Source organism: Idiotropiscis lumnitzeri, chromosome 21 (assembly GCF_059441095.1).
Source record: "Idiotropiscis lumnitzeri isolate Australia: NSW breed Sydney's pygmy pipehorse chromosome 21, RoL_Ilum_1.0, whole genome shotgun sequence".
NCBI classification, from domain to species: domain Eukaryota; kingdom Metazoa; phylum Chordata; class Actinopteri; order Syngnathiformes; family Syngnathidae; genus Idiotropiscis; species Idiotropiscis lumnitzeri.
In genome coordinates this window covers 940,291-967,407 of record NC_142411.1, presented here as the reverse complement: position 1 = coordinate 967,407, position 27,117 = coordinate 940,291, and the positions used below count along the sequence as shown (strand labels likewise).

At 48.2% G+C, this 27,117-nt stretch overlaps 3 protein-coding genes across 5 annotated transcripts; 2 read left to right on the top strand and 1 right to left on the bottom strand.

Moving 5' to 3' along the window:
- Window positions 1-496: 496 nt before the first annotated feature.
- Window positions 497-27,117, bottom strand: LOC148316275 (usherin). Of its 3 annotated transcripts, none has more exons than XM_088286053.1 (7): window positions 26,955-27,117; window positions 2,319-2,477; window positions 1,720-1,868; window positions 1,556-1,654; window positions 1,138-1,197; window positions 839-1,060; window positions 497-649 (listed from the first exon to the last, which is right to left on the bottom strand). In XM_088286053.1, exons 1-7 carry the CDS (start codon window positions 27,067-27,069, stop codon window positions 560-562), a joined length of 894 nt encoding a protein of 297 aa, XP_088142179.1. In that variant the 5' UTR covers window positions 27,070-27,117; the 3' UTR covers window positions 497-559. The 3 variants fall into 3 exon arrangements, with proteins under 3 accessions (XP_088142179.1, XP_088142180.1, XP_088142182.1); XM_088286054.1 differs by having other exon boundaries at window positions 920-1,060; XM_088286056.1 differs by having other exon boundaries at window positions 971-1,060.
- Window positions 3,168-4,444, top strand: lnc.lemp (lncRNA encoded micropeptide). Its single transcript, XM_088286057.1, has 2 exons — window positions 3,168-3,416; window positions 3,999-4,444. The coding sequence occupies exon 1, from the start codon at window positions 3,219-3,221 to the stop codon at window positions 3,387-3,389; it is 171 nt and encodes a 56-aa protein (XP_088142183.1). The 5' UTR covers window positions 3,168-3,218; the 3' UTR covers window positions 3,390-3,416; window positions 3,999-4,444.
- On the top strand, window positions 20,866-22,521 carry lratd1 (LRAT domain containing 1). The gene is made up of 2 exons (XM_088286490.1): window positions 20,866-20,960; window positions 21,136-22,521. Exon 2 carries the CDS (start codon window positions 21,173-21,175, stop codon window positions 22,007-22,009), a length of 837 nt encoding a protein of 278 aa, XP_088142616.1. The 5' UTR covers window positions 20,866-20,960; window positions 21,136-21,172; the 3' UTR covers window positions 22,010-22,521.

Sequence of the window (27,117 nt, the reverse complement as noted above, 5' to 3'; positions counted from 1 at the left end):
TTACTGCCGCACATGCACTTCCTCTTTGTGTTTTGTATTTTATTTCAAATTGATTTTTTTTGGGGGGGGGGGGGGGGGGCTGCTGAAGTAGGCGTCTGAAAGTCTTATTTGCCGGCCGACGTGAAATCCAAATCAGGTTCATTTTAGAAAATGAAAATATTTTGATGTCATGAGAAGAAATGCATTTAGTTTTCTAAAGAAATAGCAATACTTGCTTTTACAGATTTATATTTTATATGCAAGATGAACAAAAAAGAGAGACTGCCTTTTTAAAAACAAACAAAAATGACGACTTTGTACATAAACTCGACTGCTTTTTATCCGTTTTTAATCCGTAGGAAGTCCACCCATGTTTTGGGATGTTTGTTGACCGTCTGACGTGGTCCTGCAGTATATTAATTTATTGTGTTACTCTTTCGTTTTTCTGACCGTTTGGTTGACTGTAACTGGCAGCATTGCACCTCATTTCAAATAAATGACCATGTGAACAACTAAATGTGAAAAAAAGATTTCATCAGAAATATACAACAATATTGTCCATCCAAACCACTTTTGGCGCTCACAAATTGGTGTCTGTGAACATGGTGTGCTCCTTCCGGACGGTGCTGAAGCCTTTCACGCAGTCCACAAACTCTTCGTCGTCCATAAACTGTTGACGAGGGGAGGAGAGACATTCAAAAATCACCAACATGGACACGTCTCATATGCTTCCACGTCTTTTTCTCGTCCTTTTCATCGAGATGTCAACGCTTCAACGCATGAAAGTTTGATTATAATGAAAATTCAAAGACAAATCGCGCCGTAAAATGTGAGCAAGCTTTGTTGACACGAGTCCCACCTGTGCTAGTGAAACAAAGCAAAGCGAACGAGCACAAAGACCGAAAAGTGCATTTGGAGGACGTCCCAGAGGCAGGCTCACCATCCCGCTGTCGTGTCCCCAAGCCTCCGCTAATGACTTCCGGTCCATCACCTGGCTGACGCTGCGCCTCAAGGAAGTCCCGCCTCCTCCTCCGTCTTCACCCTGAGCAGGCGCACCCTCGCATTTGGCCTCCAGCGCCTCCTGGTGGCGAGGGAGGCGGAAGTCAGAAGGCTTGTTACCATGGCAACACAGGTCAGCGGGCGCTCATGGGGCTTCACCTCCATCTTGATGGTGAAGGACTTGAGCGTCACACTGCTGACCACCCCCGCCGTGTCGAACTGAAACGCACAAAGTGGAGCGTTCGTCTGCATCAAGCGTCAAGACAAAAAATAAATTGTTTCCCCGCAGCAGAGTAAATAGAAAATACCGGAACAATTGGATTTGACGTGAATGTTGCGGTGTTTGTGTTCAATTAGCAGAAGCTGCAAAATGACCACATGATAGAAATTTATTTTCTTTGTTGGCCCCGCGTACGCGTGGTACGCATACTTGCACAATTGGTCTTGGATATTTTGGAATTTTTTTTTGTGTGTGTTTCCGGGAAAACGTGTATTAAATGTCGTTTTCTCAGGTTTCCTCTTCAATGGCGTGAGTGTTCATCTTCAACTGTGGAAAAGATTTGGTGGCTTGTCTCACCAAAATGGAGTTGCTGACTGGATAAAGGGCCATGGGGCTTCGCTTCGGCATGACCGCCAGCGGGGGTCTCTCTCTGGTCAAGGAGGCCTTCTTCAGCACCTGTGACACGTTTTGGATTGGCTGTCATGGAGTCGGCTGGCGACTGGTGGGTGTGGTCACCTGACCTTGTGGAGGGCCACGCCCAGCGCGATGGCCATCAGCAGCAGGGCGACGGCCGCCATCGCCGCCATGAACCAAAGCTCGTGGAAAACTGGACGCCAGCCCGCCTCGGCGCGCTCACCTCCCATTGCTCCCGTTGAAGGGGCGGGGCTTGCTGGATGACACAAAAGCGGTCAGACAGTTCACAAACCACCGCAGCGTCTTTCATCTGCATTTCTTTCACATGGACCAAACATGAGAGAAGGCGGACGTTTTCCATATTTGTGATCCCCACGAGAGGGGGACACACGAGTGCATTTATTTGGTGGCGTTCCGACATTCGTGTCCCCCACCGCACAAAGATGACACACGATGAATGCAATACTTTTAGCGTACATTACACACGTTGATCTTGTGCTTGCCCGTGTTTGTGGTCATCCAAAAAATGTTTGCCCCTAAACACGTGCATTCATGCATACGTATTCCGTCCTAATGGTCGCCACCTCACAAACGGTATCGTTTGTTGTCAAAACACATGAGACTCGACGTAGTGAGGAATAAAATTCCATTCCAAGCGCTGCGATCTGCGTATGAGAAAAAGAGAAGGAGCGTGAGAGCAACTCACCGACGTCGCGGTCCGTGTTGGGCTCTTTGTTGGTGGTCCCGCACGACGCATCAGAAGGTTGAAGACCAGCTGGGCCTCCCAGACGTTGCCAGTGACCACATTGAGATGTCACATCCGTCCAAAAGCACAAAATTCCCTTGACGACTTCACTTTTTTTTTCTTGAAAAACAAAACAAAACAAAACTCCTGTTGGTGTGTGTCAGGGTGGTCCAATGTCTGCCATTGCTTAGCGTCACCACGGCAACCAGCTGGTGTCAGCTTACCTGAAGAGGCGCGTTGTCACCAATACCACCATCATGCCCCTGGGAACCTGCACATGCGCTCTGCCCGTGCGTGTGCGTGTGTGTGTTTTATGTGTGTGTTTATCTCCACTATTTTTTAGTTTGATGGTCAAATAAGACTTGATCACCACAAGACATCAGGAAAGTGTTCTGAATTTTAAAAATAACAGAGCAATGCTGACATAAATCTGGATGAATAATCAAACAAAATGATTGTCATTAAAAAGAATTCCACCATGAAATCTCTGAAATGTGGCATCTCAAAAGAAAGCGCAGCTGCGCAAGCTTCACAAAGTGCAAATAAATAAATGAAGCAACTGGGTCTTCCTTCTGCAAACCCGAGTTTGAAATCCTAACATTAGTTTAAAAGCCTATTTAGCAAATCCAACAGTAATTTGAAACCCTACTTTGACACCTTAACTCAAGTTTAAGACACAACTTTTTAACCCCAATTTGTTAAATTCAACCCAAATTGCAAATATAATTTTCTTTGTCATTGTGGCTCATTTCTAGTGTCCTACATTTGTTCTTCCTTAAATTTCTTAAGCAACGTACAAATCGAAATCTCGCGAGACCTGTCACTGTCATTTAACTTCCGGTATCGAGCGCTGGCGCGAGCATGGCGAACTTTTCGGAGAGGTCAGTCCAGGCGGCCGTCGTCGTGTCTTTCCTGGCTGGTTTCGCGGCCGGCTGGCAGGCCAACAGAATGCGGAGGAAGTTTCTGGACTGGCGGAAGAAAAGACTGCAAGACAAACTGAGCGAGACGCAGAAGAAACTCGACTTGGCCTGAACGCGTTCGCCTTCAAGACAACATTCGGTACACTTGCTCGATCCAGAAGAAAAACAAACAAACCAGTCAGAGAGGCGCTGTTTTGATTTGGCTGTCATAGAGACATCAATTGAACTCTCCGCTTATTTTTGTGCTTGCATTACGTGAAAGTATCCCCGTCGAAACTGGACTCTTATCTTTGGAAAGTCAACAGTGGCCTCTGGTGGCCAAACATAGAATGGCAGCTTGTAAAATCAGTTTCCATCTTCTCTTTAGTGACCGCACGACATTGATGAATTCTAGAATCGTTTTCAGTCTATACTACTGGCTCCATTTTTTGGATTATCATATTTTGTTAGTTAACATTTAAACCACATTCTAAGGGTAGACAATCATAGTTGGCAAAGATGGGCACTTGACCCTATTTTGCCGGTCAGAGCTGTCCACCCCTCCGTCATCGTCCCTCCGTCCTCATTCATAAAAAAAAAATGTTTTGCGTTCTTTTAAAGTGTTCCCGTCACTGAATTTCACACATTCACTGCAATATGAAACACACCTGATTAAAAGCCACTGCAATCGTGACATGCATTTCCTCGCGCAGTTCTAATGAAATTCAAATCTATTTTTCAGCTTTGGAACTCTTCGAGGATGCCTGCCAGATGTTGGTCGTCGGGCGCTGTTGGAGAAAAAAAAAAAGAACAGAAATGTGTGTCTTGTCAAACCTGGATTCTTGACCGTTGTCCTAACTGCAAAAACTAATTTTCTACGTCAAATGAGCGTCATGCAAAGAGTCACAGCACTGAACATGAACAAAAATGTCGACGGACTTGTAAATATTCCCCATTTTCTTCTCCACAAAAAAAATTATTTTGAATAAGACATACCGAGGGCGGATTTGTCGCGTGTGACGCAATGTATGGAATTACTCCCAACTGGAGTGTTTTGGCTTTTTGGGCGAGTTTCACGGAACGCTGATTAGTCACATGACACTGTGGATGATTTGTATGATTATAAAAGGGACAGTGTGTGTGATGTTTTGATTAGCACTATTTTAATAAAATGCAAAAAGAAAAATATGTTTTAATACAATATTGTCTGTCTATTAATCGCCACGTACGGACGCAGGACTGAACGGTCCGTCCTAACTCCAGAAAATCAAACTTTTCGTCACCGTGGTGCTTCTGAGTCATTGAGGAGTCCCCATTTGGTTCCTTTGAGACTTCCGGTGATTAAAGGTCAGACAAATCAATTTGTCTTGACCGCACATCATTTAATTTGCGAGCAAGACTGCACACTTGCTCTCACATAAGGAAGCAGGAAGCATTTCTTGACTCGTAACGTCCTGCGCAATCACATCCAAACCAAAATGATTACATAACCGCAAACTGAACAGCATGCACGCAAATACGCAAACGACTAAAGAAGAAGAAATTGAATTGGCACACTAAGCATGCATTTTAAATACAAAGCATGCTGGGAGACCTCCCAGCGACGCTACATTATTATTATTTCATTTTATCATCGTAGGCTAAAGTGCCCATCTCGGAACATATATTAGAAGGTAATTGCAAACACTCACGAAAAGAAAAAAAAACTATTTTGGCCACTTTTACAACTGGTGTAAAATGGGGAAATGTTCATCTTCCATCTTATTTGCAAGCAAAGCAAAATAGCACGTAACTCTTTTGGACTACATAAAGTAAGAACAAGAGATGAACAACAGTTGGAACGTCACGACTTCAAGCAGTTACTGTGCGACTCCTTCTGCTGTGCACACATTGGCCACCAGGGGGCAGCACAATCCATAGCAAACTGAAAAAAGCCGACGTCACAGCTGCAAGGCAAGCTGCAGTAATATTGCCAAGAGGATGAAGAATAAAAGCCACTGAGAATTATTGCACTGCGACATCAATGCTACTTTTGTTGGCTCGCATGAAAATGGCAGACTTGACTTGTCAGACGAAGACATGTGGCGGTTGGTTCGATACACAAAATTGCTGCTCTTTTGCTTTTTTTGTGCCTTTTTCTAGGCCGAAAGTTAATTGGTGAAAATGTGTGGCGTGTTCACCGGCAGCCATTTTTAAAACAGACTTCCTCATTTTGGAAGTTATTTTAAAGCATTTTGACTTGACCTTTCAAAGCCAACGCAAAATTGCTATTTGCCACAATAAAAGTGCTGAGCTGAACCACCAAAAGAAAGTTGAAAAGTTTTCTTTCAAGCTTTTTCCATTCTTTAGTGAAAATAAAAACATACATTTTTTTTTCTCCTAACAAACACGAGTTTCTGACCAAAAAGGGAAGAAAACGAGCTTTTTTGGGGGGGAAAAGCGCAACAGTAATTTTGACCCGAATCTTCTTTTTTTTTTTTTTTTTGCTTTTATTCCACCTCAAACTATAAAAGGACAAAATCAAATCGGACAATAACATTTTGATGGGGAAATAAGCAGAGTTGCTTTCTCTCGTCATGTCGCTGCCGCTGCACTCGAGGCGAGTCCGTTTTTAGCGAGCAACAAGTTGAGCGTGACGTGACACGACAAAAGAGCGAGCGATGACGATGACCGTGGACGTCGAGTTTGTCGAAATATCCACCAAGTATAACAGCGCATCTATCCAACACGGACTGTACCGTTCTCAACAATTTAAACACAAAGACGCGCCTGATTTTTTTCATCGACGTTTTGATGTGGCCGCTTGTTGCTAGGCAGAGTTCATCGGGTTGGAAGTGGCGGCTGCACGTGATGCTGATGAACAAATGTTAGTTCGTACACTGCCGCGGTCAACAAAGGCACGAGACGGTCGGACGGCGAGCCGCAAGCGAGGGAATAATGGACAGCGTGCGCCCAGCGAGCGGCGTGGAGGTCAAAGTTGGGCGTCCCCGCTGGCGTCGTCATCTGGGCTGAATGGAAGCACTCAAGATGTTGTGGATAAAAGCGGCGCATTAAAGCAAACAAGTGGCATCTGTCCGTCCGATATGCGGAGCGCTAAAAGCTCGCTCGCCCGTTTGCGCTGGTACGCCCATTTCAGACAATGCGGACGCGCGGGGGAGTGTGTGCGTGTTTGTGTGTTCACGCTTGTCATTGAGCTCGTAAAAGCTTTTTTTTTTTCCTCCCGCTTACACGGCGATGAAGGCCGAACTGGCAAAAGCCGTGTGGCGCTACTTTCTGGACAAGTGTCGCTTTTAGGACGCGCGCTCGCCTAAAAGTTAACATGTTTGCGGTCACGCCGACGTTTGCCACTTCATTTTGGGCAACAAACTATTTGGTGACATTCTTTGTCGCGTTCTTTCAAAATACAAAAGAATAAATGCTGAGCGGGTGTTGTCGCGCTTCTCGTCACAAGTCGTCCATTTTGTCGCTGCTGGCGAGCTAGCTAGCTTCGTTAGCGCGTTTCTTGGGTCAGCGTGTTTGTTTTCGGGGGTCGCTTGCTTGTTTGTCCGTTTTGCTATTTTCATGTTTTTATGGGTCACAACTTGTTCTCATAGGCGGCAAAAGCATTTTTTTTAAAAAAATCGTATTAATTAATTAATTGGTTGAATTTTATTTTGAGGGTTGCTTCGTTGGCTAGGTTGCTACCTAGCGAGCTTGTTGGCCGTAATAATCACGTTGACCCCAGAAAAAAAAAAACTTGTGCAATTGAACGAGAATAAAACCATTTGATGAAATTGTAAATATTTGATGAAGAGATTTCACTTTGCAAAAAGACGAAAAGCTAAACAATGTCCGCTTTTCAACACACGTGGCGACGAGCCGCTTGACTTTAAGTCAGAATGGAGACGGCGGCACGTCGTTAATATTCTTCGCCCACGTTAATGTGGCGCACTTTTGCAAATTTGCCAATGACTTTGTTTCGGAAGAACTTTGCATTATGTCGCCGGATGAATAATCACGGCAGGCGCTGGGAATTAACCTTTTAATGCGGATGTGTCTTGCCTCATAAACACGCCCACACACACACACACACAAAAGTCAGCTCAATGTGGAAGTTGCTGGAGTATATAAATCCCACATTGGAATCATAATAAGCGCGTGATTGTAATTCAGGTGGCTCGAGCGGAAATGAGATTTTTTCTTTTTTGCCTCGTGCTTGAAAGGCAAAAATCAATTGATGCCTTGAACTCGTCTCAAGTTGCATCTTCATCGCGTCTGCGCACATTTTCGGCCAACTATTCAAACAAACGTTCCTACGTTCAAATACACCGTCGGAACGCATTTTCCATCTTTGCCGCTTCTCGCCATCGACGTTTTGGAAGATTCTCACGACGCCGCTCGCCGTCCTCACCGACATTTATTATTCGTCTTCTATGGAAAACGTTGCGAACGTTTTCTTCATTTGTGTCTGCGGGACTGGATTAGACTGCCCCCCAGTGGCCAAATTGGAGACTCGTAGGAACGGCAACGTAATTCTCTCCGGTGGGCAAACGTTTTATTCGGTCTGAATTTTTTTTAAAGCAGATTGATTCCCAAAACGCACGAGAAATATTTGTCCTTTTTTAAAGTTGCGTGCGTGAACGAACGTCACCCAAAAAAAAAAAAGCAAAGCGAAAAGAACTCCAAGCAACTTTGTTGCATCTTAACGCAAGGAGGCAAATGAGTCTCGCGTGAGCGCGAGCGAACGTGACATTAATTATTCCTGCGGCAATTTTGGGCGCCGCGTGAACTGACATGATGAGAGATGCTCAAATAAAGAAATGCCAGCGTGCGTCCAGTTATGGCCGCCATTTGCCTCACGCCGGCTGCACGCGGATTGCGCAATGCCGAGCGTCGACCGAAACATTTTTTGGGTCAACGTTTCATCCGTCACGTGTCGGCGTTTGATGATTTGTTTTGGAAATGTCGCTTGCGGGCGCAACTTCTTGAGATTTGTTGAGGTGGAGCAAATTTCCGTTTGCTCGGAGAAGATGAGAATGGAATGTCATTGATTTCTTTTTGGAGCTTTTGCCGCACGGCGACTCGGCGACTTTGCTTAGGCTGCAGCCGGACGGGGCGCTCGACCGCTCTCGCTTTCTCGCTTTCTCGCTTTCTGTCTGCCAGATAACAAAATGAAGACAAACGACGGTCGCAAAACCTTGACGTCGTTTATGAACTCCAGTGATTTTTTTTTTCTTTCTTTCATGCGCAATTCGAGCAGAGAAGAAACAAAGATGATCAATATTACGAAATGAAGTGTAAACGTTTTAATCAATGCAAGCGAGACTTTCAACACATTAAACGAGGTGCTCCCTGCGTTGTCGTTCTTTTTTCTTTTTCTTTTTTCCCCAGGCGACATGTTGACTTTGAAGAGTCCTTTTTTTTTTTTATTGACTTTTCATTCCTTGCGACCTTGCAGGTTGCACCTCATTTGCATTTGCGCATTTTTGCTTTTGCACGGAGTCGCCGTTGGAGGAGGGCGACGCATCGTCCGCTGGCCTGCGATCTCGACGCCACGTCTCGTCACTTGGCCAGATTTTTGTCTTTCGGTTTCCGTGGAAACGGGTCCGAGATTGGTGCAAGCCAAGCCACATTTTCTTTGTCCTTTTGCCGTCTTGAGCAACGTGGACCAATTTGTGCAACTTTGAAATGGACGCAATCAAACGTTTGCGATTCTCGCGCACAATCAACAAGTTTTTTTTTTTTTTTGCCAAAGTCGCCAGAAAAAGTGCAAAGATGTTGTTTGGAAACCAAGGAGTCAAAGTCAACTTGCAACTTTTTATCTTCAATAAAATGCAAAAGTAAAGAGCACTTTTTTTTTGTGTGTTTTCATTTGTCCGACACCAAACGGAAACATTTTGTTGCAACTTTTGTCAAATGCGCTCAAGAAATAAAAGTTTTTTTTTTTTGTCGAATGGCATTTTCATTCATTTCACGAGGCAAAAACGATTTCCGTTCTTTTCAAGCGAGTCGTGTTCAAATGTCACCGTTTGTGTCCTTTGGTTGGCGAGGAACTTCTGCAGCAGTCAAATGACAGCAATTATTGCTAAGATTTTATTTTTATTTTGGACGATTATCTTTTCTTTCAAGTTGGCATAGAAAAGCAATTTTTTTTTTCTTTTTTGCGTGGCGACCTTTTTGCTGTACACCAAAAAACAAAAACTCTTGAATTTTCTGCTTTTGCCATTTACTCATATTGCGCAACACTCTCGCCCCCTCCGCGTGTTCATTTATCTTCTCACGAGATAAACGCTTTCCTTCCTTTCCCCGCAGGCGTCGCGCAAGCACGCGTCTGATCTCGCGTGTACACATCACATGATTATTTGAATTTTGTTTTTTTTTTCTCTTATCGTCTGAATTTCACTTCAACGCCGGGATTAGGAGTGCCCCCCCCAACTCTCTCGGAGGCGAGACCGAGACGACTTTCTTTGAAATGTGTTTGCGTGGAGGTTGCAGACGTGTTTGGTGCTCATGAATAAGTGATGAGCGTTTATAGTGGCATTACGCCGCTGCAATATTGATGTCGCTCGCTCGGACCGACGACGGCGAGCCCGCAGGAGAAATTCTCCATCGGCGTTGCAATATTTAGCGGACGCCGATGGATGTGTTTGATAAGGAGGCGCAAAGATGAACAAAAATCTTTGGGACGAGAAAGAAAAAGGCGTGATGACGACGACCCCCAAAAGGAGCATCAAACATTAACGCTAAAAAAAAAATAATTGGGTTCAGGATTCGCGATTTACAATCGGAGCTCATTCGGGTGACTGAAGCGAAAATGTTCAACTTTCTGTTGACGTTTGGCAACGGCAACTTGAGGTCATCGTTGCTTTTGAAACGCGACAAAAAAAAAATTGCCGCCAAATGAATCGTTTCTTTGACGCAAAAATGCGAGCACGAAATGCGCCGAGAGCGACCTCGCCGGCTTTTGTTTGTTTTTTTTTGTTTTTTTTACATAACGTTGACCATTTCACGTGAGCTTTTCTTCCATTCACGACAAACGTTGGCATGACAACAAGCGAGCCTTGAATTTCATGTCGTCCTGCGCGAGAACTAAGCATCATCACCTCGGGCGACGCCACGCCAAGCGACGCCAAGCGACGGGCGAGCGCCTCCTCAGGCCCGCTCGGCTGCCGCGGTTCGAATTTCACTCGCTTGCTCGTTTGATTTGCGAAAATATTTCCCCCGAGCTCATCGTTTTTTGCTTTCAACTCCAAAATGTGGTTGACGTCAATCATGACCGGACGCACGCGCGTCCCAAAATTGAACTTTGAAGCAACAATTTGGACGCTCGTGTCAGACATCACACGAGACTCCTCTTCGTATGATGAATACAAATTTGGAACGCCGGCGTGACAAAAAGACAAAAACAAGCCCCCTCACTGTTTGGCCGTAGAAAAGTAGGCGTTCCGCAAGGCTCCGTACTCGGCCCAATCTACAAAAACGGCCTCAACGTGCCGGCTTTCAAAAAATGCGCAACAACTAATTTGTTTGCGTCACAAGACGTCATCACACGGCGGCGGTGACCGGTTTGATTTTTTTCTGTGACGTCCACAAAATGACATTTATGTTGCGGGCGGAAGCGAGTCCCGTCGCCGAGGCGGCGATCAAGCGAGGAGCGCCTTTGTCACGGTTTGTACTTTGGTCCCCGATGCCTCGTTTTCACGTTCCATTAAACATGAATCGGATGTTCCCGTCTCGCCGACATGAATCACGTCTTCCCTCCAACTCGACAATCTGCGAATGCGACGGCGCTTCAGGGAGAAAGCCATCAAGTGTTTGTGAGCGCCGGCATGGGTTTGACATCTTCTTTTACGACCGGCGCCAGTCATGTTTTGCACACAAACGGATTCTTTTTTGGAGCGCGGCGTCGCTCGCCACGGGGCACGCGCTCTCATCGCTTATCTCGCCGGGACTTGGCGGCCCGTGGCGTGGGTGACGCAAAAAAAAAAGGGGGGGGCGAGACAAAAGTGCCCAAAAATGACGTTCGCGCCAATTTTTCAACACGACGCCGATACGCATCGAAAAGGCGTCGCCACGGACAGCGCCATCCACTTGCAGGCCGAGGGGGCGTCGCTATCGGGTCGGCCCATCTCCAGGGCGAGTGACCCATATTTCACGCCGATATCGCCGCGACCGACGCTCGATTACGGCAAACTCAAAATTGTTTTTCTTCACGGACTATCGGACAAGAATTCACGAGTGCGTTACACACAAGAGGGAGAAAAAAAAAAAAAAGGTTCATCCTGGACAAGATTCCCGATGAGACCGAATTGCAGCTTGTTTGAGCAACGCTTTCGCAAAAAACTAAAAGTCTTCTTGTTCTTTCGATGCCTGAATCCGATCCGGGTGAAAATGTCCTGCGTGAATTTTAAGGTGACCCGGCGGACACGACGCCTTCAAAACGTTTGAGAAAAAAAATAAATAAATAAAATGTAGCCGAGCGAACGCATGATCTGGAAACGATGGAGACGTGCGCGGAGGAGACGTCGATGACTCCGCCACGTCTCACTGGAACGAGCAAAGTGGTCCGCAACAACAAAGTCAAGAGACCCAAACCGACGCTGACAGCTTGAAAAAAAAAAAAAAGAGAAGAAAAGACACGAAAGACTTTGCTTGTGAAACGAGGCTTCAAGGAGAAAAGTACACAAGATGGTTTTCTCTCCGAATGTGCGTGTGTGTGTGTGTGTGTGTGCGCGTTTGGGCCTTAAGCTCCCCGGTGCACCGGCGCACTAATCCGACGTTTGCTTCCTTCAGCTTTTCTCATGAAACCACAGACGGTGCAAGAGGAGGTTACAACTTGTTTGTCCAATAAACACGCGCAACCTTTTGGTGGGCGTGTCCATCAAAGTGGGAAGGGACGTCTTTCGTGGCACAAAAAGAAGACGTGATCTTTTTTTGGATTGCAACCGCGACCTCTCTGAAGGCCGGCGATAAGATTAGGTGACGATCGCGCCGCGTGCCGAGCGGCAATTTGCATGAGCGGCCGACCCGCTTGAGCGCCATGAAAATGCCCAACGATTTTGTGTGTGCGACTTTGAAACGGAAATGGTGCGAGTGGTGCGCCGACAGTGCGAAGGATGGAGGGTGGATGAAAACGCACGACGCTCACGGGAGCCTCTCTCGTCTCAACATGCAAATTGCACAAAAGCAACATCAGGAAGCGGCTCTTTTTGTTTTGTTTTTTAGGGTCCCGCCATCCCAAAAAGGCGAGCGAGCCTCGACACACGTGCGGAGTCGGGAGTTAACAGCTTCTTCTCCTGAAACGCCAGTTTGTGTTTAATACCAGAAGGCTCGTTAGCATTGTTAGCATTGGCAAGCTAACATCAGCTTACATTTAACGGCCAAAAGCGAGACGGACAGCATTGGCGCCCCCCACTGGTGGCCAAACATGAAAAAGAAAAAAAACGGCCGCCTGGTCGCTCGCTTGAAGGTCAGCGGACAAGCGAGAGTCGCACAATTTGTTCCTTTCCACATCGCAAGCGCTTAGATGAATAATGGAAAATAGCAGAAGCCCCGGCGGAAATCAAACTTTAATGTTTACTGTATCTTATTAAGCCCCCCCCCTTTCGCTCAAGTCGCCCACGCTGAGTGAATCAATTACGAGCGCGGAGAATGCAAAACATTTGGCAGTCGAAGCGCCGCGTCATCATTAAAATACACAAAAGCTCAGCGAGAGCGACGGCGCTCACGTCGCTTTTCGTCAACTCTCTCCTGCCGCAAGAGCGCCAACATTTCGGAGGAAATCCAAAATAACCACAAAAAAAGTCGCTCCGCAACACGAGCAAGCAATTCATGAGCGGCTTTGCTCCTCGTCCGGAAGCCATCGGCGTCTTCGGGTTTCCACGCTTTGCGCGCTGAAAACGTGCGTGAGCTTTGAAAATCGTCAAGGTGCGAATGTCGCCGGTCGTCGGGCGGCGCTAACGAGAGCACGTGTTGCATTCCGACACCCGCCTTGCAAAACCGTCAAGAGCGAGCGAGCGAGCGCGGCGTGACGTTCGACCCGCTCGAGCCGAACGGAGGTCACGCTCAACTTCCAGAGCAAATTCTCAAATCCATTTTCAGTGCCAAATCGTGTCAAAGTTTTTTTTTCTCTTGCGTTTGGCGTCCGCGGGAAGAAGAAGGACATTTTATTTGAGGACTTGAGTGTTTCCCAAAGCACAAAAGCGTCTTCGTGAGTCCACTAAAATGTCAAAGTTGGAGCAAAATAATAAAAAAAAAATCTTTTTGACTTTTTCCGTGCGAGTCTTCCGGTTGATGAACGCGACGGCGACGGCGGCGGCCATTTTCAGCCCATCTTGTGTACAATGAGCCTCATCAGACGCGAGCCGAGCGGCCCGGTCGGCACCGCCGTTGCCGTGACAGCGCCTCTTGATGAGATGGAGGGCAGAACGGCGGCGGCAAGATTCGTGCGCGTGCGTGCGTGAATGAGATGGAAAACGGATTTGGAAGAGCGACGAGAAAGGAAAACAACTTTCAACACCAATAGTTGCTCAGAATGGAAAGAATCGTTTATAGTCGGTAGAAAAGTATTGAGGTTCCACAAGACGTGATCGTCGGTCCACTCTGCAAAAAAGTGATAAAAAAAAAGCTGCACACAATCGATTCTCGGTTTGGTTTCGGAACTCAGAAACGAAGCTCAGTTACGATTTAAAATGCGCCTCTTTTTCTTGCAAATATGTGCCGTCACCATGACGACGACTGAGTTAGCATTTGGCGTTTAAATTCAAGTTGCGTCGCCACCGTAAGAACGGAATGCGGTCGCCAAGAAAATTGGGCGGCCGCGTGGCGATGGCGAGCACGCGCTTATGCGTGCAAAGCCGGCTCGCGTTTCCACTTGGAAGACGGATTTGGTTGGAGGCAAATCGGAGTTCATGGGGGAAGACCCCCCTCCCCCCCTTCTCCTCACGCACGCACAGCGGCAGCTCGACACAGTTAATGCGCCGCTCCAGTCAGGTGAGCGCCGGGCGGCGAGCGCATGACCGGCAGACACGTCGCCGATGAAGAAAAATTGTTTGACGAGGAGAGAAAGGAAGCAGAGCTTCTTCCGCCGTCTTTTTAATCCCCGTTTTAATTTCCACGGGCGCCTCCTTCCTCGCTTATCTCGCCTTTCCGTCTCGCCACATCCGCCTTCTTCCAATTTGCACCTCATCTTCATCATCGTCTTCTCACCTGCCACCGCCACCCGCCGGAGCGGACGGGGACCGGAGTCTCTTGGAAAAGCCGCGAGAATCAATCCCTCGACGAGCCAACGTGCTACGCGGGCGTTTTGCGGCGCGCAACTTCAAAGTCGAGGTTGAGGGAATTTTACACGACGACGTTCCGACCGATGCGGAGTTCCTCAGGGACAGGTTTGCGTCCCGGTTCAAGTCTTTCGCAAGATGGCGCCAAAGCGCTAATTTATTTCAGACCAAAAAGGCCAACTGGCAAACGTTCATCACAGCAACGTTTGGTTCTTGACTTATTTGGCCAAAAGCATGGCGGAAACGCCCGCAAGATTTATGCAAACGGAAAAAAAACGCACGGCGCCTTCTTTAAGGTTGCCAACAAAACTGCAATTTCCCTCGGTGGCCTTCGTGATTCGATTCTGGCGTGAAAATGTCCTTGCGAGCGCAAAAGAAATCGGCGACGGCGTCAATCAAAAGTCAACTATGTTCGCTTTTTCCTCATCGCCGCGCGTTCTCGACGTTGCGCACTCGAAAGGAAAGTCGACGGCGCGTTAATTAAAGTCGAGCCACGAGGTTTTTAAATATTTTGTCAATTGGAGATTATGACAAATTTGATTGTTAAGATTTTTATTTTCATTTTCTTGTTCTATTCCGAGTGCATTGTTCTCGATGGCAAATTTCGATGCGACTTTTGAGTCGGGTCATCTCCAAAATTTTGTTTTTGCTGAGCAACTTCCTTCCACTTGGCTGTGACTTTGCAAGTCGATTTTTGTCCCCCTGAAAGTATGAAAGATGTGGAGATTTTCTTGTGAATTCTCTCGCAACTTTCCGCGGGACCAAATCGGGAGCGTCTGATTGTCCGTCCTTTTTAAAAAAAAAATATTTTTTTATCACCACTTGATCTCTCGGGGCTGTCAAAAGCGACACCCGGGTCGTATTTCCATGAGGAAATGGGGAGCGGCGCGCTCAGCACTGAAAAATATTTAGAAACGCTGAACGCAAAAATCCATTTTTATTCTCGTTGGGCGACTTTAATTGGCTTTTTGACTCCATCTCCCTGGAAGCCAAACAAAATGTGTGGCACGGAGCCAAAGCCAAAGGGAGATGCAAAAATAGTTATTAGGAGGGAAATTTAAGACCGCTAAATAATAAAGTAGGCAGACTTCAAAAGAAGCGCCGCTTCTTGACTGCGGAAACAAATTCCTTTTGGAGGAGGATTAAACGGTCGTGAACGCTTCATCACAAAAGATCACAGGACTGAGATGAGTTTTTTTTTAGGTGTTTTGGTTTTTCGTGACACGTCAGAATTTGCGCATTTGTCAATCAGGCAATCGAGGTCGAACATCGAAGCCGAAGCTCAAGTTTATTCCGGTAGAGTGGTTCTAGGATGGAGCCTTGCGGAACGCCACTTCGTTCGACAGATTCGTCAAAACGTCATTTTGGAATCATCTCCCGGGCGTGAATAAGTGTGACATTTGTGGAGTCATCACTGCGAGCTCATGGCTCGAAATTCTTTTCAAGGTGGCAAAGATGTCCGAAATACGCGTCATCTTTACGATAATTCGTGTTCGAAAATCGGAGTCATCGTTTCTTCCCGCATGCAACCAACCGCATTATAGTAAAAAAAAAAAAAAAAAAAAAATTTTGCTTTCCGCGCATGCCAGACTAAAATTGAGCAGACGATTTCCAAACAACATGAAGGCCGGCGGTCGTTTCCGTTTTTTATGTTTCCACTCGCCTACCAGCCGTTAATCTCTCGGCAGCCGACGCTTTCGCTGACTCCGGCTCATCGCATTGTGTTGCCATCCGGCTTGAGTGGGCGGCGCGTTAATGGCTCCGGCGTGCAGAGATGACGAGCGGCGAGCGACGCCATCGCCGCCTTTGATTAATTCAAAGCGCGCTTCGGAACGGAGCTTAGTGAGACGCGTTTCCACGTCGCAGATGATCGGGCTCGGCTTTACATAAAGTCGCTGCTCACTGAAATTCCACAAACGATTTGGACAAAGCGGCCTGAATAGAAACAGTGGGACCGTTTTTTTATTACAAAAAATGGTACATACGGTTCACCAAAAATGAAGTATGAAGAAATAGATATTCGCAACTGCAATGATGGCAATTTTCTGCAGAGGATAGGAGCGATTTGGAAATGGTTAAAAAAAAATAATAATAACATTTAAAAAATGGTGGCGTCCCACACGGCTCCGTGGAGGGTCCGCTGTTTTTTTGCTGCTGAAATGTGAACATTTCTTTGTGTTTTAAAATGTTCGTCGAGTGTCCGTGCAAGATAAGAAAATGGCTTAAACTCGAGTGTGGAACGTGACTCAAGTTATTTAAATTACAAATTTTTTTTAAAAAAAGCCCGTCTCGACGTCATGCCTTTTTGAATGACAACCTCTTGAAAGGCGAGCCTCGGCCCTCGCGCGTCACCCGTGCGCGAATTAAAAGCAAACGAACTCGTCATGGCCGCCAAAGTCGGCCGGCCCGATGACGAAGAAGCGCCGTCTCGCCGGCGGGAAGGTCAAGCGCATCTATATGCAAATCGACAAAAACAACTTTGGACTTTAATTTCACCTTCTGCCTTTTTGTGTTTGACAAGCGAAGAGAGGAGGTTCGCCTCGTCACGCCACAACTTTAACCTCCTTTCCCTCGCTCGCGACGCGACGCAGGCTCGTTAAAAAAAGAACAAAAATGGACGTCAGGGGCCACCTTCGTGCCTTAAGATGAAAAAAAAAAAAAAACGACTTCTAAAGTTCTTCAACAAAACGGCGCCTTTTCTTCGGACACAAATTGTTCTGGTTTTGGGAACGCTCAAATGAATTTAGCGGCATTTCAATTTGGAAAATTTCATTTCGGCAAAGTTGGCAGACGTCGGCGAGTTGAACAAAATGCTCGCTGCTCCTTGACCTTGAAGACAAGCAGGAAAGAAAAAAAAAGCAAAACGCAACGGGGCATCCGTCAGCGACCTCGAGCACGCCGACCAATTGACGAGTTCATGAAATCATTGCTCCCGCGAGGCCACGCATTGATTTCACCGCCGCATTTTTTCCCGCCGTGAAGCAAACCGGGCCAACGCGAGAACGCTCGCCATCGTCGAAGTGACCTTGGCCGCCAAGCAAACCAGGAAATCATCAACACTCGAGCTCATTTGAGCAACGACGTTTCTTTCTGCTCGCCGCGGCAACAAATCGCCGTTTTCACAGTTGTGTTGTTTTTTGTTTTTTTTCCATTTTCTTCGCTCTTTTTTTTTTTTTTGAGGGACCTTAAGGTCTTCGGAGCAAAACGGCTGTCGCTGTCCCACTCCTGATAAACATTTTTAACCAAACTGAATGTTCTCGTCCTTCAGCTCCTTTCACAACAACAATTGAATGAAGTTTTTTTTCTGAAACATTGAACGGAGAACCGAGTCCACGTTGAGCTGAAATTGCAGCCCCCATCCCGCCCCCCAACATTGACAACAGGTGCGTGCTAACACATCCATGTTGTTCGTGATTTGTTTGACTTGGCGCCAACGTAAGTGCCGCAGCTGCATCGCGCCAAATGGCAACAGCTGGCGGGGCGAGAGAATAAATCAGCACCACTTCACGTGTTACGTCCTCATTGTTGGAAGTGCGTCATTATTCGAGAAGGGCAAAAACAGATGTTGTCTTATTCAAGTTAAACGGCGGGGAGGGGGCGGGGCAGAGAGGCATCATGGCGGTGAGGCCTGAGCGCACGAGCGAGCGTCTCGTCAATCCAAAATCTCCACAAGGTTGACTCGGGCGCTTTCATCGGAGCGACGTATGAGGAAGCCCGAGGAGCGTTCTCACGTTTTCACAAAAGGAGACGCGACCCGTTAATTGATCACGGCGCGATACCAACAAGTCCCAAGAATGCATCACACGCGCCGACGGCCGCCATTGCGGGAGGCAAAGGTCCGAGGCGGCGGAAGATTACGCGCCACATTTTCCTTCACGCTCGGCGCCGCTTCACTGGGACCGATTATCCTTCCGGCGGCCGACGCCAGCTTGCATACCAACGGCCGCTGAAGCTCGCCGGCAAACGGAACGTACGGCCGCCGCTCGGAAGACTCGACTCGGCGCGTGGGCGGCGCCAGACGGAGGCGACGTTGGCATTGGACGCCGCGCGGATGTCAGACGAGGCCTCCTGAATGAGTCACAGTCTGACGAGGGCTGATAAGAGCGCACCGAATGACGAGCTGCTTTTCAATCGCGCGCAGATGCGAGGCGGCACGCACACACGCACACACACGCAATCATTTGCAAAAAAGACTTTGTAAAAATCCCGGAAATCTTTTTTTCGCCATCGACTGGCTTGTAAGCTGCTCACACAGAAAAGGCGCAAGTGAACTCTCGCATTTTGTGACTTTTCGGGAGCTTCCGTGTTGCCAAATCAATTACTCACGTTTGTCGCGTGAAAACTTTTCCAATTTGCTGCCCAGTCGACTCGCCAGCCGTCTCGAAAGCGCCCGCCGGGACGCCTCAAGACGTGACGACCATTATTCTCAACGTTGGCGCTTTCAAAACTCGTTTTCACGAAGCGGCCGAAAATGAAGCCGAGCGGAAATGAGCTCTTTCCTTGTCGGCTGACCGTTTGCAATTCCAAAGAATTGAAATTGGAATTCAACCAGACAATAAAAACCCTGAAGACTGCGGTCGCAATAATAATTTCACGGGAAGCAAACGACGCGTGCAAACCGAATCTTGCGCGTCCAAATTGGCGGAGCCGACGAACAAAATGCAGCGAAAATGCGATTGGCAAAGTTGCAATTCCATCGGCCGGCGCTCCCGATTCAAAAAGCACATTATTGCCATGGCAACGTGAAATGCTGAAACCTGATTGGACAAAAACATCCGACGGAGTAACACAAAAAAAATGGACAAAAACATTTTGGCAAATACGCGGACTCCATTCACGCAGCACTTTTTTTTTTTTGGGAGGTCTCGGCCTCCTCGAGGGGCCCCAAACGTGGAGAGTCGCCCGTTGGCGCTCATTACAAAGCACGCAAACAAGCACTCGGTTTACGGCAGTGCCGTGCAGGAGCACGACGCAAGAAAGACGGGAGAGCCGAGTGGAGGCTTTTGGCGCTTGCGCGTGCGTGTGCGTGTGCGTGTGCGTGTGCGTGCACAGTAATATCTCACCTCACAAACAGCCCCCCCCCCCCTCCTCTTTGCCCGCCACCGCTGGAAACAAAGAACAAGGACGGTTCCACGTCGGCGCAATCCGCCGCCATGTGAGCGAGCGACTCCGGAGAAAAGCGAGAGAGCATATTTGTGAAGAGGAGGCGGCGAAGAGAGAAAACGCGGTCGGGAGGGGGGGGGGGGGGCGAGATGTAAACGGAAGGATAGCGATCTGCTGTGGGCGGCGCAGATGAAAAGCAGCTTCGGATGATACAAGTGCGGCCACACGCACCATCCGGAAGCCGCGCACGCTCCACGATGCGACAGCGAGTCGTCGGCGCGAGTTTCATTTTGGGGCCGACGCAACAACAACAACAAAAAAATACAGTTTTGAATCATCTCCCTGGGGCATCTTTGTTTCGGTGCTGCCGTCACACATTCACTCTTACCAACCAATGGCAGTGGGAAGACACGCACACACATGCGCATAGACGTGCCATAGATGGGCTAAGGCATTTAGCCACGCACACTAAAATGTGCCACATCTGCTAATGGACACACAAGGAGCAGCAACGCATAAAACTGGCCGGCAAATTCTTTCCAGCCACTCCGACTGGAGTTTAGTTGGAGACCTTCTCTGCCTCGTCAGGCCGTTGCAGTCAAACGTGGCGCTACATTGAAGGTGCGCAACTTTAAGTTTCAAAACGGCCCTCAACTTAATGCTAATTTAGAATGGACATGCTGTGAGCGAAGGATATTTGAGCACAACCTGTGCAGCAACACATGTAGACAGACATATATTCTTTATCTTCGAGGAATGAAGACGACTGCAGTATTTTGCTCAAAAACAATTGTTGCTCTTTTTGGGAGAGGCTTAGTCGCAAAATTCAAAACCAAATTCAACTCCTATCTTAAGGCATCGACATCGCTCATAACTGGAAGTCGGAGGCATGACAGATTCACTTTTGAGTTTTTTCTCCCTCCTAAAAAAAAATGTGCGCCTCGCCCCAACCAAGGTTCACAAATTGAGGCGCTCATTTGGGGGTGCCAAGTGCAAGCTTGTACAACAAAAACAACAACAAGCTCGCCTGCCTTCCACTTGATGGAGCTCAATTTCCACAGCTATGCGACACACGCACACGCGCGCGCGCGCGCGCACGGCGGCCACACGGCTCGGCGCAGCGCCGATTGGACGGCGTCGCTGATCGGCGTCTGGCACCGACGCTCCCCATTGGCTGGAAGGGCAGGAGGGGGCGGGGCGACGGCGGCCTCCTTAAATGCGGCGTCGGTCGGAGGAGGAGCTCAAAGTGTCGGCAGGCTCGGACAAAGCCGAAGAGGAGCGACGAGAGGACGCGCGCTCATGGACGAGAAGGATATTTAAGCACCTGCCTGGGGGGCGCACAGGTATTCTATCGCTCTCTCTGGTTTTTATTTTTTTTTTTGGGGGGGGGGGGCTTCGCGTGCGGGAAAAGGCTCGCGCAGTCGGCGTCTTTGTTGACGCAGCGTGCGCGCGTGCGTAAAATGTGCGCACTGGCGTGTTTTGGTGACGCCTGTGCGCTTCTCGCTCCCTCCCGTGCAGAAATCGCAGTCCATGCCTCTGCCTTGCCGGGTCCTTGATGGGAAACCAACTGGACCGGATCACCCACCTCAACTACAGCGAGCTGCCCACGGGGGATCCGTCCGGGCTGGAGAAGGACGAGTTGCGCGTCGGCGTCGCCTACTTCTTCTCCGACGACGAGGAGGAGGCGGCGGCGGCGGCGGACGAGCGCACGCCGTCCGACTGCGGCTTCGGCACGGAGCTGAGCCCGGCGGCGGACGACGACGACGACGACGACGAGGGTGGGGGGACCCCGGGGGGGCCCTTCTCGCCGAACGAGGTGGAGTACTCGGCGTTCCGCGCGCACGAGTGCATCTTCTCCAAACTGCGCGAGAACGAGGACCTGGACGTGTACGCGGCGCCAACTTTGCTGGGCGTGTGCAAGCCGGGCGACCTGCTGGAGCTGGTGGCGGCCGCGCAGCCGCCGCACTGGGCCGTGTGCGAGCACGGCGGCCGCGTCATCCACCTACACAAGGGCGAGATCCGGCGGGACGGCCTGCTTGAGGCGTGCAACGGCCGCCGAGGCAGGATCGCCAACGGCCGCTACCGCTACCGGCCGCTGCCCGCCGACCTGGTGGTGCAGAACGCGGCGGGTCACGTGGGCCTGCGCAGCGACGAGATTTGCTGGACCAATTCGGAAAGTTTCGCCGCCTGGTGCCGCTTCGGCAAGCGCGAGTTCAAGGCCGGCGGCGAGGCGCACTCGGCCGAGCAGCAGTACCTGCTCAAGGTGCGTCTGGCGGGCAGCGGCGTGCACACGCTCCTCTTTCGCAGCCTCGAGGACTTGATCCGCGAGCGGCGGCGCGTGGACGCCAGCGGGATCCTCGAGGAGCTTTCGCTGGGAGGCGGCAAGGAGTGACGGATGGATCATCTTTTTGCCGAGGCCGACTTGTTGCTTGTTTTTGGACGCGTTTTGAGATCACACGCGCACGCGCACGCGCACGCACTGTGCCTCTCTTGTGGAATGTGGAAGCGTGGAAACAAGACCACGCCCCCCAGCCCCTCCCCTCTCATGACTGGGCTTGGATGATCGATTTTATTTTTTTTTTTGGAGGGGGGGGGGGGCGCTGTCATTCGTCGCGACCTTCTCTTTTTGAGCGTTAGCTGGAAGTGACCCCCTCCCTGGACACACTTGAGCTGCCTCAATGACGTCAGAAGAACAAACGGGAGCATTTTTGGGCTTGTTCTTTGCCATACAATGACAAGAGATTTGATTGTCAGCCCACAGCCATCCTGCTCCCACAAAACAAAAAAAAAATGTAATTCTTTATTTTTGTATTTGCATTGAGTGGATTATTGACCCCGATCTTGTTTTTTTTTTCCTTCGTTTTTTTTTGGTTCAAATAAATGGAGGTTGAAATATGAAAACAAGTGCTTGGTCCTGCAGCTGTCGTTAGGTTTGTGCGCGCACGCACACACATTCTCGCTGTCTGAATTATTTATGCATCGCTGACCCGCCTGAGGCCCGATCGGCTTCATATATTTGAAAAGCCAGGAAACGGTCATCGCCGCTGGCCATGCAAAAGCGTTGATGAGGACAAAAAAAATAATTCCGCATCAATCGGAATAATTTGACACTTGTGTTGTCTAAAACGGACGATGTTCGTTCAACGCTGCATTTGGCTAAAGGTAATCGTATTTATCGGGTTTTGCTCGTTTTGGAATAACTCGACGGAGGACGAAAGGCCGCAACATCCGAGCAGGATGTCACTTTTAGACACTGGCGCCTTTCGGGTTGTGGCGCAGAAGTCGGCAATTTGTCTCAATCCAACTTTTTCACTCGAGGCTATCGATGCAAATATTTACAACCCGAATTTCGGTTTTTGGGATGTTGACGATACCGTCCGTTTGCATTCCGTTTCCAAAGGTTGCGACATTGACGGATTCGAGGTTACGCTCCGATCTAGTTGGTGATTGTCGTTTTTGAATTCATTTCACTTTATGGGCCGACGTTGTTTTTCAAACAAATACTCTCGGATCGAACTTCAGCACCGCAAGAGAAAATTGGGGTTGATGTTGCTCCAGTCGGAAGAGAACTCGTCAGAGGACGACGGCCTCCTTTGCCACCGGGCGAGCGCCTTTTAAAAATGTTCAACAAGTTTGCGTAGCAGCATTAAAAACACATCTGTCCCTCATCACCCAAAAAAAAAAAAAAAAAAGAGATAAAGCTCACAGCTGCGTTTTAACTCAGCGTGTGCACAATTAACGATGGCGATGATCTTAAGACGAGGAGGCGGAGCTAAGGTGTGCCTCATCAAACGCTCGTTCACTTTAATGCGTGTGGTCCAAATCCTTTTCGAGCTCTCGGTCACATTTTGCTTCATGGGAATGAGCGAGCGAGGCCGCGCCGTCACCTCGTCGCGGCTTTGACCTTCTTAAGGAGTCACAGGGAAAAAAAAAAAAAAAGGTTACGGGAAAACGGCTCGGAGCATTTTGGAACCTTCTCGCTGGCAAAATGTCAGGTGAGGTTCGCATACTTCTCAGACGCTTTTTTCTCCGCATGAAAAATTGCACTGGAAGCGCGTGCGGTGGTTTTATAATGTCGCTCACTGAAGCCATTTTAACATCTTTGATATTTACCTCACAGCGCAAGTTGTGCTCGCGACGCCGAGCACTTTTAATAAAAGCTTTAGTGTTAAAAAAAAAAAAGAAAAAGGAAAAGCGTTGGCCAGCCAGTGTGGCTCGCTTCGACGGCCGCAACGCCTCCCTTCGGCGCGGCCTTGCGCATTTACAACAGCGCCCGCCGTCAAATAGCGCTCGGACGACCTCCGGCTGGAAGCGGCGGCGAGTCTTTTACGACTCAAGTTGGCAAAGTAATTTACACGCAGATAACGAAAAAAAGAGAGAAAAGCCGTGAGGAACGTTGAACGCAATCTGTGAAAGGTGCTTATATAAATAAAGTTGTATTTTATTATTGACGTCACATGACGCAAGTTCACAGCTTGGCGTTGTTCTTTCCAAAAGAGATCATTTTCACCGAGCGTTCAAGATCCAAACTTGAACGACAATAAGCATCGAATGGGACTCGATACTGACGGCGTTCCACAAAGATCCATTTTAGGTCCGCAGATTTTTGCAGTCGACGCCACATAAACACGAGCGCAATGAAACGTCACCAAATCTTGGACACAGCATGACGGGCGCAATCGATCGCAAGTGTCCTCAAATTCTTTATCTTTTCAAGATCAGAAGAATTTTTGGCATGACGAGCTATTGAAGATATAAATTGAGTTCCAAGTTTGGTCTCAGATTTGATTCAACTCGCAAGTCAAGCGACCGGCGTAAAACGCCAGCTAATTCCACGCGTGGCTTGAAAGGACTTTGAAAGTCGATCTTAACGTCGGTCGTAAACAAAACGAGCGACACGCTTTTGATGCGCAAGCGGCGGGCAGGTTGATGCGCATCGACAACGCGAGCGTCAGAAACGAGCGAGCGTGCGCGCCGGCGAGAAGGAGAGAGAAAGCCGTCATCCGGCAGCGGCGGAATATGAAACCGAGCAGAAAATTGGACAAAGAAAAAAAAAAAAAAGACTCCGAGGATGTCCGTTGACTGCGAGTGTAGAATACGCGTGAACATTTCAAGGCTAATGGCCATCGGCACAAAAAAATTGGGCGGCGTTAAAAGACAAAAACGCAGCAAGCACGTGTGAGTCTTCGTTCGTACGAGCTCCTGCGAGTTGTAAATAACAAAGTTCCGCTCATTCCTCACGAGAAAATGGCCACAAAGTCGCCAAGCAAGCAACATTTTTGCAAATGACTTTCGCTTACTTGACCGAGCGAGCCGTGCCGCCGATAACGATGTTTGAACGCACCAAATCCAAAAGTTGGAACGCAAAAGCGGCGATGAAAATGATTATTGGCGGCGGCGGCGGCGCTTTCTCAGTGAGCAGCGGACACGAGTGGCGTCCTCCCCGCCGGCTCGCGGTCCGCCCGACAGTTCTTCGGCAGCGTGCGGCGAGACTTATTCTGACGTGAGGCAGGCAGCGGGCACAGGCCGTAAAATATTGATGAGAAGTGTCAAGCAAAAAAAAAAAAACATTTGGACACTGGCACTGAAGGGCGCGTACAAAGAAGATCTACGCGGGCAAAGTTCGACGCAACTCGTTGCATTGTTCATGCGACATCAAGCTAGCTTAAAAAAAATTGGAGGTTGATTGTATGACTCGTGAATAAACTGCAGACAAAAAATTGTCTCTCTACATGTGCTGCCAACCCATTTGTGTTCAAATTTCCATCGCATTAAAAGTTCTAAAACGGCAACTCGCGATCATCGCTCGCATGTCAATTAGATGTTAGCATTAAGCTAGCGGCGTGTTTTTAAGACAAAGTTGTTTAGTTGCTTGAAATAATCACTCATGGAAAATGTCACCGAAATGATGACAGGCAACAAAACGATCGAGAGATTCGTTTAGCGACGCTCCAGTTGTCTTTCAGTCTGCATTTCAATTCAATTCCGCATTAGGAGAAAGAAAGCAAGTCCCCCCCCCCCCCCCCCCAAGTATTGCGTCAGCTGACATCCGACCTTACGTCGTCCTCCAGTAATGAATTCATCTGCCGCGAGGCCCGAAGTGGTCCGAGATCATGCAATAAGCACGCAAACCTTCACAGACGTGAAATTCCGACGTTCAAATGGAAAGCCTGGAAGCAATTATGAAATGCTAATGAGGGGAACATTCAGGGACGAGGTCGGATCACAAGGCTGGTGCGCGTTTGGCCGGCTCATTCATTTATTTATTTATTGATTTCGCCGACCTTTTGTTGACGCCGCGAGCGGTGCGCGGCCCACGGCGGACGTCATGATGTGAGCCTCGGCCCGTAAAAGGCAGACAGACAACAAAATTCAACAGCACTGAAACCCGAGAGGCGCACGGCTCATCGACGTCGTCAATGAACAAACGAACTAATGAGCAGCTGCAGTTGAATCGCGGCGACCGGAATCAAACGACGACGCATCGCAAACGTGCAACCAACGCTGCACGGTTTCCACTTCCTTGCATCTTCTTCTTCGCACGATTTCGACATATTCGGGACAACCTCCACAAGTCGGACCGCACAGTCGTCAATCATCAGTCCAATTTTTGGATCAAACAAACTGGTCGCAAAAGCGCGTCAAGTGTGAAAGATAACTCGACAATATTCTACTTGATGATACGCACACACACACTTGACGACTAGAAAGTGTTCGAGCATCACGACAAATTCATCGCAACGCGTTTCGATACGCCCGACTTGGCCAGCAGGGGGCAGTACAATTCAGTCAAGACAAACCAAGAAGACTTTCACAAGTAATTTTAGCAACTCAGTAATTATTTTTCACAGAGAATAAAGAAAATTTGAATCAATAATTCATTTAAATTCATCTGCTAATATTTAAAATGTGGCAAATGCTGCACATCGACTCAAGCACTTTCTTAGCGAGTAGCAAAATGTGAGCTAGCTTAGCCTTCGTGACAACACTCGGATTTATTTGGAATATTCAGTTAACCCAATGAAAAATATAAATATGTATGTATATTTTCCTTGATTCTTTTTTTTTTAAGTTCCATTTTGCACTGAAAACAGTTTTTTTTTAAACGTTGCATAACACAAATATACATGTTTTCCACAAATGTAATGAATAAATGTTGGCTTAATCTTGCAACATTGGCAGTTAAAACTTCAAGTCGGTTAATTACCTACTTTTTGGCATTGTTAGCAAGGACATTAAATTAATTTATTTTGGGGAAAAAAATGCTTCTTGGCACCGTTGCCACGATATAAACCCGGAAGTGGTGCTATTAAAAAAAAACATACAATTAAACTCACCATTTTCGGTTGAAAGATCAGCACAGGAATGACGTTCATCACCAAGGCGGTCGTGTTTGGTTGTTTGGAAGTCGTGTAGGAAAGTCCGCAAAAAAGAAAAACAAAAGCGTTGCATTTTGTCGTCTTGGGCGCCAAAACCGGAAAAAGTGGCACGCGCAGGTGC

Bases quoted from the DNA above. Each gene is read 5' to 3' on its own strand.
- lnc.lemp (XM_088286057.1), top strand. From the start codon at position 3,219: ATGGCGAACTTTTCGGAGAGGTCAGTCCAGGCGGCCGTCGTCGTGTCT.
- lratd1 (XM_088286490.1), top strand. From the start codon at position 21,173: ATGGGAAACCAACTGGACCGGATCACCCACCTCAACTACAGCGAGCTG.
- LOC148316275 (XM_088286053.1), bottom strand. From the start codon at position 27,069: ATGCAACGCTTTTGTTTTTCTTTTTTGCGGACTTTCCTACACGACTTC. The intron at 2,478-26,954 runs GTGAGTTTAATT...TTGTTTTTCAAG, and splicing joins TGATCTTTCAACCGAAAATG to AAAAAAAAAGTGAAGTCGTC. The intron at 1,869-2,318 runs GTGAGTTGCTCT...TGTGTCATCCAG, and splicing joins CAACACGGACCGCGACGTCG to CAAGCCCCGCCCCTTCAACG.